This window comes from Bos indicus, chromosome 24 (genome assembly GCF_029378745.1).
Source record: "Bos indicus isolate NIAB-ARS_2022 breed Sahiwal x Tharparkar chromosome 24, NIAB-ARS_B.indTharparkar_mat_pri_1.0, whole genome shotgun sequence".
NCBI lineage: Eukaryota > Metazoa > Chordata > Mammalia > Artiodactyla > Bovidae > Bos > Bos indicus.
The window spans coordinates 23,991,925-24,002,877 of record NC_091783.1 but is presented as its reverse complement, the minus strand read 5'-3'; the positions used below and the strand labels follow the sequence as shown (position 1 = coordinate 24,002,877).

The 10,953-nt window shown below is 40.5% G+C and overlaps 1 protein-coding gene across 1 annotated transcript in view; it reads left to right on the top strand.

The window, feature by feature from the left end:
- Window positions 1–1,502: 1,502 nt before the first annotated feature.
- The window catches only part of ASXL3 (ASXL transcriptional regulator 3), a 195,966-nt gene continuing 186,515 nt past the window's right edge, over window positions 1,503–10,953 (top strand). The window contains 1 exon segment of the mRNA XM_070778764.1: window positions 1,503–1,685. Within this exon segment, the coding sequence (XP_070634865.1) occupies window positions 1,632–1,685 (54 nt within the window). The 5' untranslated portion in view covers window positions 1,503–1,631.

Below are 10,953 nucleotides of genomic sequence, written 5' to 3'. Positions count from 1 at the left end.
CAAAGGAATCACCTTACTATAATTGTTTCATACTTAGACATACATCTTTTCATTAGACGTTCATTTCAAGTTAGGAGTATTTATTTTTAAGCATTGCAGTTTAGAGTAATAGAAACAATATGGGATTAGGGTCAAAAGACTTGAGTTTGATTCAGAACTGATTTAGCTAGAGACCTTGAATGCAATGTAATGTTTCTAAGCTTCATTTCCTCTTTTGTGCAGTAGAGGGAAAAATGTATGTTTAACTGCGTTGTTTTGAGGATGAAATGAGATAATGTATATGAAAAAACAAGACTACTATTTACATACTTTATTATTACAGTTAGGAAATAACCGTACATAAATCATCCAGAATGAGTGCTCGTTTTGTTTTTTTTAGATACCCAAGACATAATTAATGTGTGGGTCATACAGCCATTTCTTTCTTGGCGTTAACAATAACTTTATTGACCTAAACACTTCACCAGCGATCTAAGAAGTTGGAAAGGTTACAATAAACTTTCAAGGCTTAACACGTTTTTTGTTTGTTTGTAGTTCGCTAGCAAGGTTAACAGTCCAACTCTTCACGCACCCTAAACCTGGCCATTACAAACAATTTTTAAATACACAAGCGTTAGCTGTGCAATTGTTTAGATTCTCATCATGTTTTACGCTATCGAATGATGACTGGACACTATTAAAAATAACTAATGCTAAGTCATCGCACGGCACTGATCCACGGCCACCGCGCTTTGGTCTCGCATTGTTTTAGATGATGGAGGGGGCTCAACATTGTGTCAAGTTGCACCTTCAGTATTAGTTCTACATCAGAAGAAGCTTTTTTTTTTTTTTTTTCACCCTTTCAGGCTCTAAGAATCTACCCAGCCCAGCAGAAAAGGGTTAAAGGAGTCCAGCAGAGGGGAGCAGTGCAGAGAGAGAGAGACAGAATGAGTGTGCGAGCGAGTGTGAGCGCACAGGACAGAGGCGTCGAGTTGCGGAGCGGACTCGTACACAAGTTCCGAAGGCCCGCGTGTCCGCGGTGGCTGGCCCAAACCGGGCCGGAGAGGCTCCGCCTGAGCGGAGCGGGCAGAGCCCGGAGGGGCTCGGGGTCTGGGTGGGAGGGAGAGGGGTCTCGCGAGGGTTTCAGGGCGTGGCTGGAGTGGGGGGCGCGCGGCGAGTGTGCGCGGGTGTGCGCGCGCGAGAGAGGGCGAGTGTGAGCGCGGCGAGTGTGAGCGCGGCGAGTGTGCGGCCGCGTCGCCATTCCCCGTGACGTCAGAGTGTATTGTTGTGAGCGGGGCCGAGCGGAGCATCCCCGGAGCTGTCACCGCGGCGGCGGCGCAGTGCAAGCCCCGCACGAGCGAGCCCGGCCGGCGCCGCCCCCGCCCCCGCCCCCGGCCTCGGCCCCGGCCCCGGCCCTGCCGCCGCCGCCGCCCCCGCCCCCGGCCCGCCCGTCGCGCGCCGCCGCCGCCCGCGCGCCCCCACCCAGCCCACCCCACCCCCTCGCTCCATCCCTCCCACCCGCCGCCCGCGCGCCTCCCCCCGCGGAGCGAGTGCGGGTCACCGGGTCACTGGGTCATTGTCTCGGCGCCCGAACCCCGAGCACCCCGTGGAATCCCCCACGTCATCAGCAGAACCATCAATGAGATGCAAACATGAAAGACAAGAGGAAGAAGAAGGACCGCACCTGGGCCGAGGCTGCCCGCCTGGTACGTACCGCCCCCCGCCCGCCGCCCCGCGCTGGCCCGCGCCGGCGGAGACGGCCGCTTCCAGCCGGAGCCGCCGCCAGCTCGCCGGGCTCCCGCTCTTTGTTATTCTGCGGGAGTGGGCTCGCCCGGGGGCCCCAGTGTGTGTGTGTGTGCCTGTGAGTGTGTGTGTGCGTGCGCGCGCGGAGGGGCACAGCGATTATCTCGGGGAGCCCGGCGCCCGCCGCGCCCGGGACCGCCCGGGACACTTCTCCCGGTACTTCGCTCTCGGGGCTCGGCCGTGCCTCCTCCGCCGGGGAATTTCCGAGCGCTCGGCCGCGCTCCACTTCGCTCTGCCGCTCCGGAGACCTTTGTGTGGCAATTACCACTCCCTCCCGGCCCCTCCACCCCCCGGAATTCCATCGATAACTCTCCGTGCACGGTCTGTGTGGGTTTCGACGTTTGTGAGTTCATACATTTCACACGTGCATGCCCGGTGTGTGTCCGACCCGGACTTGTGGGGCATGTTGCATGTGGGCTCCGTCGTGGCGGCTCTGTGTGCCGTGTCGTGTGCATTATGTATGCACACTGATACGTGCAGGTTTTGTGTGGCTCAAGTTCGATGGTGTTTGTAGGTATTGTGCTCAGCCCGATGTTTGTGTGTACATTCCGTGCACGTGTGTGCCATTTGTGAGTATGTTTGTCCGGGTGTGTGTGTCTGTGTTTCGTGAAGTTGAGTCAGTGTCATTTGTAGCGGGGGGTTATGAAGAGTGTACAGCTAGGTGTGTTTCGCTGCTGGCTTCCTGGGCGGTGTTACTTCGCTGCTTTTCCTTTTCTTTAACCGTTCGGAGCTTACGTTTTAATCAGCGAAAGAATGTCTCTATAGAAATGCTGGTTGGCAGAGGGGCGTCGGCGTCTTTGGTTTGATGTATGTGTACGTGTGGGTTTTTTTCTCTCTTTTTTTTTCTTCATCTTCTTTAAACGGACAGCTGTAAACGGTTTTTTTTTTTTTTTTTAAGGATATTTCTGTACAGTGTGTCTCACGGGAATGCAAGGCATTGCATTTGAAGCTTAGCCTTTCAGGCTTTCGGTTGCATAAATTAAATATTTATTCACCAACTTACTATCTGTTATAAATTGACCAAAAGAAAGCAGGCTGCATGCAGCGGGGGTGGGGGTGGGGGGAGCTGAAAACCCCAGGATATGTTACTGGTTGACTTTTAAAGATTGTTTTACTATAACTGTGGTCTTTTCTTTTCTTTTTTTTTAAGCTTTTGAGTAACTACATCATGTTCAAGGAGAACATTTGTCAAAAGTAATTATCTGAGTTTGGTTGAAGGGCCTTGCTGGTATGTTTCTGGATTCTGGCAAAGGGTTTTAGATAATTGGCCCTATTGCCCTGCGCAGAAGTGACAGAAGTCCTTCTTAATTGCATTCTAGTTATTGGTAGCTGAAGTGGCCGGGCCCCTTTATTCATTTTTAATTTGTAATAGTGTATGCTATGATTTCTCTCTTTATCTGCGGTCCTGTTAATCGCCAAATCACTCAGTCTCCGCGGATGAATGGGCAGGTAATAGTCATTCTCTAATGAACTGCATCTGCGAGAGTGAACTTATTTGTAAGGAATATGTGAAAAGTAAGCAGTGTTAAGTAAATGCCAGATTGATGTTATCATTGGATTTTTGCTAGAGCAGAGTAGGTTATTTATTGTTTGCTCAGCCATTAATTCAGAATTGTGTGGGGGGTGTGCACCGCTTCTGAAAATGCATTATTCCAGTTCCTTGGAGTGGCAGTCAAGTGCTATTATAGAGCTTCAGTGTATATATTTTAAACAAGTGAACAATGAGTTGATTTATAAATATTTTAAAATAATGGTTCATGAATTAGCTATATCTGCCTGCAGAGAATTCTTAATAAATAACAGTATTCTGATGGAATTTAAAGCTAACCATTTGTATTCAATCAGTATATGTTGCTATTCTTGAAAGTACTACACTTTATTTGATATAATTGTCTTGGAGTGATAAATCTCGAAATCAGTTTCAGAGTTACATGTTTTTTGTTCAAAGTTTCATTTTCCTCTTGCAAAGTTCATTGATGGGAAAAGACACGCTAGGGGTCATCAACACAAAAGAATTAATGATGGAACAGATGTCTCTGTTTTAACTAGACATATTGAACTAGTAGTTATGGTAATTTTTCAATTTGGTTCAAGTTATTTTTCCCCTGGTAGTTGTACAAATGTGTATGTATTCAAAATGTTGACAGTTGAAATAAAATACTGAATAAAGGAGCAAATAATTGTTACTGTAAATATCTTTTTCAGAAATTTGCCATTTATAATAGTGACTTATGATCATTCTTAACTTATTTGGTAAAAAAGGAGAAATGATTCCATTTGGGTAACAGTGACAATTTTTCATATTTTCTTTATGGTTATGTGAATGCATATAGACAAACTCTCTTCCAAACTTGCACGAGAAACATTTTTACTCTTAAAAGTGATAGTATTATACTCAGTGAAAAAGAAATGCATTTTTTTGTGTGCATTTCTGTGATAGAAGTCCTATTTTACATTTTCACACTGCCACTGCTGATTTTGCTGTGGTAGTGGTAAAGAATTTTTAGCCTTTTCTCCATCAAATGTTAAACCAGCTGTCTGATTTTAAAACTAAAGACTAAAGATCGATAGAAAATATGCAGCTCAGTATGTGGTTCTTGCAATATATGAACTAAAGAGAAAGTATCCAAATTAACATTAAGAATAATCTTCAAAAATATGCCATGTATACTTTTATATATCTATATACATATGTGTGTATCTATATATGTGTGTGTATGTACATATATATATTCTACTGGTGTGTATGTATGTGTGTTTGCATGTGATTATCTTGAACGGAAGGATATCAGGTCAGAGGAAATGCAAAGTAGATTTTTTGAACTGAGACCAAAAGCTCATATTGAAGTGTAGCTTGGTATTCATTTTTAAGAAAAATGTATAAGGAAGAGCAGTTCTTTCCAGAGTAACTTAGAACTTCCCTTAAACAACAGAATTTTGGTTTCTTTCTTTGTAAGAAAAGTATCCGGCATCCAAATCTGTAAACTGAGTGGCAGCTCCAGGGATTTTGTTTTAGATGGAGATGTAGCTATCAAGCTCCACCAATTTTCTCATAGAAGTATGTCCTGTTTGGATGTGGTGGGTTTGTTTATCTTAGGAAAGGAGGACTGGTGGCATAATTCCCCTGTATTTTCAGGAATGTGGTGATTATTAACAGGCTGCCATTTTAAAATAGTAATATGACATCTTTGCCCCCCCCCCGCCTTTTTTTCCTTTCTGCCCTGCATCAATTGCAGAAATTTCAGCCCTCAGCCTCTCCCCCTCCTCCTCGGCCTTCTGCAGTTGTGGTTGTTACTTAGCGCAGGGCCATTTAATATGGAGTCTGCTCCCAAACCAGATGCATTTTCATCTGTTTTATCTGCTCCTCTAAGGTTGTAGAGTCTCAGAGGATCCCACAATCACATGGAAGTGTCTTCTGTCTTAATATTTGTAGCCCACAATAAGAATAAAAATCAAAACCATAACTCATGTCGAGCTGGGGCTTTGACTTTAATCCTTTTGACTTTTATCTCAAGTCTTCACTCTGTTACTATAAATACAGTTTAAACCATTGTGAAAGGATCTTCATGCTTCTTTGTAAAAAATGGGGATTTGACAGGACTTTGTTTTACTGCACTAAGGGGTTTCTTTGTTACTGGCTTAACACAGAACATACTGTTATTTATATATTTAGTCTAGGTTAATTCTCTCTTTTTTTTGACATGCAAAATTGTTGCTTTGAGAAGTGCTTTTTGATAGTTTCATCAGTTTGTTCTATAGGGAGTGCTCCTGTTAAGATAATGGTTCAATGTATTAATTTGTTCCCCGAGTTTCCTTCTATTTGTTTTGTTCCTTACAATCTTTGTTTAGTCTCACTGGCATCTGAAAATAAATCTTAACAATCCTCAATAGCTTTGTGCTTGGTAACATGGCTGATTTATTTGCTTGTGGTTTAGATACATTCACACAGATAATGAATATCGGTGGGTTTTTTTTGGGGGGGTGGGGGTGGGGTTCAAGGTGACCTTTGGAAAAAATTTTAATGGCAAATTTGCCTCATTGTTGGGAAAAAAGCAGGCGCACGTACTCCTTTATGCCCTAGCAGAGTTACTGAAGGTTTTAAGTAAATTGAACTTTTGTAAATCATACTGTATTAAAAATTAAGTAGGGCTTTATTAATTAAAGGAAATCTGTGTGAATCTTTTGCACAGTGAAGATTCTTTTGCATAATGCATTATATTCTAAATAAAGTGTTAGGTTTTTATCAAGTAGTGCTGAATGGTAATGGTAGCTGTTAAAGTAGAAAACAATTCATAATTGTTCATTTACTGGTTGCCTTGCCTTTTGTCTTTGTATTTTAGAAATAAATGTAATTTTTCAGGGGTGATGAACATAGGGTAGAGCAGAGAGCACTGGTCTTGCTTTTGGCATTTTCTCACTGTGTTAGTGGTGCTTAGATTTTAGGTTAGGACCAGGCCTTTGTAAGAGCGGAGAACATTTGACTTGTGATTTGGGGTAAGCCCCAAAGGTGTACATGAGCATAACTGTGACAGTGCTTACTCGTTTAAGAGACTGGCTGATGTGTTTGGCAAATGGAATTTTATTTTCAATAGCTTACATTTCAGTTGGCTTGCTTCAGCTGTTTTCTGTGATTCACACATAGCATCATTTCTTTATGTCTGTATCATCATCTTTCTTTCAGATATGGAACCTAAATTTTCATTTTGCAATTTCAAAGATGGAAAAGAGTTAGCAAGCTCTGTGCCTCTCTAGGAAAAAAAAAAAAAGGAGTTTCAAGTTGGGAAAAAAAAATGAGGGATGTGAACTTGGGGCAGTGTATAGGTTGTTAATTTTTTATTTCCTGCTGACATGAAAGAGAATTTTAAGAATTCTTTCTTAAGTTTTTCTCTCTTTGACAAATTCTTTGGTCACAGATGAGCATATGGTAGCTTTTAGACTTGTAGAGTTATACCTGTAAAGGAATTTCACCACAGAACAACAAACTGATAAAGTAATTAAATTTAATTTTTAATAATGTAATCATTTAACATGTCACTGAAATGCATTGGAAATGTGAAGTTTAGTCCCTAAATATTCTGAGGGCTCCTACATAGCATATGGGTCAAATGCCAGGGGCAATACAAACTTATCTTCTGAAGGAGTGTAGAATTCGGTGGGGGAGTTCAGAACCTGGAGGGTGACTGAGCGGACAGACACCATCCTTGGGCATCACACGAGTGATCAAGAGGTGCTAGTTTATACATTTACAGAAGGGAGAAGTTGACTGAAGAAGACTTACTGGACTAAGTGAAGCTTCATTTGTCCTTGAAATATGAGTAAGATTAAACAGGTGATGAGAGAAACTTTCTAGGAAGAGAGAACTGTATGGACAAAGGTGTGATGTTAGGTGAGAGGAAGTATTCAGGGCACAATGAACAGACCAGTCTAGAAATCTCAGAAGACTTGAGGGGAACTTGCACTGCAATAAAGTTGAAAATTAGATTGTGACTCAATTGGGGAGGGGTTCGAAAAGTCATTTTAAGAGAGCTGGACGTTGTAAATTGGAGCATGGGGCTGATGGGGCAGTGGGGTGGTAGAAACACACGGTGTACATACATACTCCCAAATGACTATTCCTTATAGAGAGGGGACTCTGTTACTTGGAGAATCTAAAACCAAAATTGATGTTAGAAATATTTTGTTTAAAAAAACACAACTTTGTTCTGTGTCATAGCCTTCCAAATGAGGAAAAGTAAACATTTGTAAGTATTGTACATTGCATTCATAGAAAACGTATACAGACCACTCATTTGCTGAATATACTCCCTTGAGATCTGTGGATAGCAGGGGTTTGCTCAGTAACTCATTCTCCTAGTGTGTGTGGTTTAACGATGTGTTCAGTATCTTCACCTTGTTTGTAAGGAGCAGGGCTGGCATAAGTCCTTTGAAAAATTCTGTGCTGTCTGATATTTTAAAAATAATACAAGCATTTTAACTGATGTAAATTTAACTGATTTGTTGCATGGAGGCATAGGGAGGATTCAAGCCTCCATCAGACTTACTGACCACCTTTCAGATTGCCTGTCTTTCATTCCCTTCTCCCCCCCTTCTTGTAAGCATCAAAACTTTGCACACTGCTGCTGCTGCTGCTGTTGTTAATTCATAATTTAAACTACACTCTCCCGCACCCCTGAGGTCCTCTGGAGCAGATCCTGGCTCCTTCCTGGTGGGACTGGAAGGAGGGGCATCTGTATAGAAGGACTTTCCGCTATTTGCCAGCACTCAGAGCCTTGATTGTTCTGCCTTTGTCCCTGCACAGTTGGTAGCTGTGGAAATCTAGCCCTGGCTGAAACTTTCCCTGAAGAGCCCTTGGGGAACAAATAGAAACATTATATGATTAGCGACATTGTTTTCATTATTAAACAAATCTACATAAAAGGGTAGCAATTAACAGCTTTATCTGCCTGAACTTAGACACCTATCTCTCCTCTTCCCTCCCTAGTCCCACTTGAAATGGATAACAATTAACTGTTGCTGGTTTTAATGTCAGCAACTGACAACACCAAATTGGGAATAGGCACTTCTCATGGTTGATTGACATGTAGCCCTCTGACACATTCTTATGTAGTTTTAGGGCAAATTCATGCCCTGGGGTTAGAGCCAAAGGGCTTGTCAGAACACTGACTTTAATAGCTGCAATATACAACTTAAATGACATCTAAGACCGTAACTTCGGTGGATCTTTTAGAACCTGAGGAATTCTCCAAGGCAGTGGAATTTATACTTAATGGACAAGCTTAGAACTTGTAAGATTTTTGTCTAAGTATATAGATGTATAATTGACTTTATGATATAGTTTATATCAGTTTATCTGTAGCATACGTTAGTCCATGAAAAACTTAATGATTTTGAAAATAATTCCAAAATTGATTTTTTTTGGCAAGTGTTCTTTTTTTTTTTTTTTTTACTAATCCTACAGTTGATTTCTGAGTGTATGATCTATGATTTAACGAAGGGAATGGGAGGGACCCTCTTCATCTTATTCAGAGGACAGATGGTATTTTCAGGATTTTGTTAACTTTCATGTAGTGAAACCTGTTTTAATGAATTCAAGAAATTAGAAATTGAAATTGGGTTTTTGGGCTTGTTTTCCAGCTTAGTCATGAAGAAGACATGATATATAGTGAGGCTGTTGGTTTTTCTTAATTTTTTTTTTTAATGTCTGGAATAAATGACTATACATGTAATTTGCACGTGTATAGAAACCTTGTTGACATTGCTGCAGAACTAAGTCTGTGTCTGGACCATCAGGACTCTGTATTCTCCACAACCACCCTCCCCTTCCTCCCCCTCCTTATCATGCACACACAACAGACACTCATTATTTGAAAATTTTTTTATAAGAAAATCTCCTTGCTTTAAAATATGTGTTGTCATATCCTCAAAATCTCAAAATTAGAAATTGCCATTCCTGAATTCCCTGTTTACTTTGGTCCTCTTAATCTCTTTTGAGTCAATTCTGGAAATTCAATTAAACATTCTGAATTAAACTTTGATATTTTACTTGTTTTCTTTGCCTCACTGTTGCTCTTTCCTGCTTGTTGTAGGGTCTCCTCTCAGCTTCTCTCTTCACATTGCTATATCTCAGAATTACGTCTCCCTCCTTTTTATTCTCAGTTTTCTCCTCTCTTTGAGCAGTCGCACCCACTTCAGTGGCGGGTATCCCAGGACAAGAACTCTAGTCTTGATTTTTTCTTTATATTTGGATTTATACTAACAATTTTTATTGTTTATCTCCTTGCACTATGGATATTCCAAATGAAATTCATCCAGTTCAGTTAAATATTCATTGGCAACCTCCCACAAATGTGCAATGCATTGGGTCCCCAACAGGAAAGGATATCATTCCTGTCTGGAGGGCACTTACCTGTATGAGCATAAATAATGTCTGTGAAGGGTGGAAATTCTAACTATAGCTCACATTTAGCTCCTCCTTTTTTCATTCTCTGTGTTTTACAGAGTGCTGACCTTCCAACTAATTCTGAACCTAATTTGTTTTCCAAATTTTACTTAGTGAAGCTGTATTAATCTTTCTCGAACACATTTGATCTTACTGAATCATTCCTCTACTTATAGTTTTGTGATTACCTTTAAGTTAAAGTTCAGCAGGTCATGGGAAACTCATTTTAACCTTGGAAATACTTTTTTAAAAGTGATATATGATTGTTTTCCCTAATAGTATCAAGAATTTAACATGTTCTATCCATTATACATCACACCAACTTTCCCATCATGTAGTAATTTCTGCAGCCTCATATTTATTTTAAATTCTTTTAAAACATAGCAGTTATTTTTAATATGACATAAATTAATAACATTTTATTAACTTCCATGCTCAACTTTATTTCTCATATTGCATTCACTCTAAGTTGCCTCCTTTAACAGCTTTTTAAAAAAATTAATCGAGGGTCTCTGGGTTCACAGGCTTTGCATTTCTGATATATTTTTGTTTGTCCACCCCTTAAAAACTTGATTATTAAGCTTTTGTGTTTTAAGTTAGTTCCAGACTCATATGCAATTATAAGAATTAAGAAAAAGTGAACTAGTGGCCAATCCTTCCTAATCATCCATACCCTCTCCCCCAATCCCCCCTGTTCTCATAATTTTAATCTTAATGTAGTCAAGATTGGGTGTACAAAAAAAAAAAAAAAAGATTATGTGTACAAAAGTGATCAACCTTGGCCTTTAAGAAGAAGTATCCATCAAATGTGTGGATTATAATTCAACAAGATTTTTATTCTCACAAAGTTCAGCTCATCTTCCATTAGAAAATAAAGGGAAAAACTTGGTAGGAAAAAATTAAGATATTCTATGTTGCTCTCACCTTTGAGTGATAATTTAACTAGTTATAAAAGTCTTAGTTGACAGTTGCTTTATCCTTAGTACATTGGAGATGTTTCTTCATTATGTTCTTGCATCAGTGGTTGTAATATCTTGTCTGTGGTGAGTTTCATTGTTACTTTTTAAAGAAGTAATATGCTTTTTGTATCTGAGAGATTTTACATGTTCTCTTTATCCTTGAAGTTATGAAGTTTTAATGCTTTGTCTTAAATGTTTGTTTTTGTGTTATTATGCTTGGTATCCAGAGTTTACTTTTTAGCATGTATGTTTAGTTGCTCAGTTGTGTCTCTT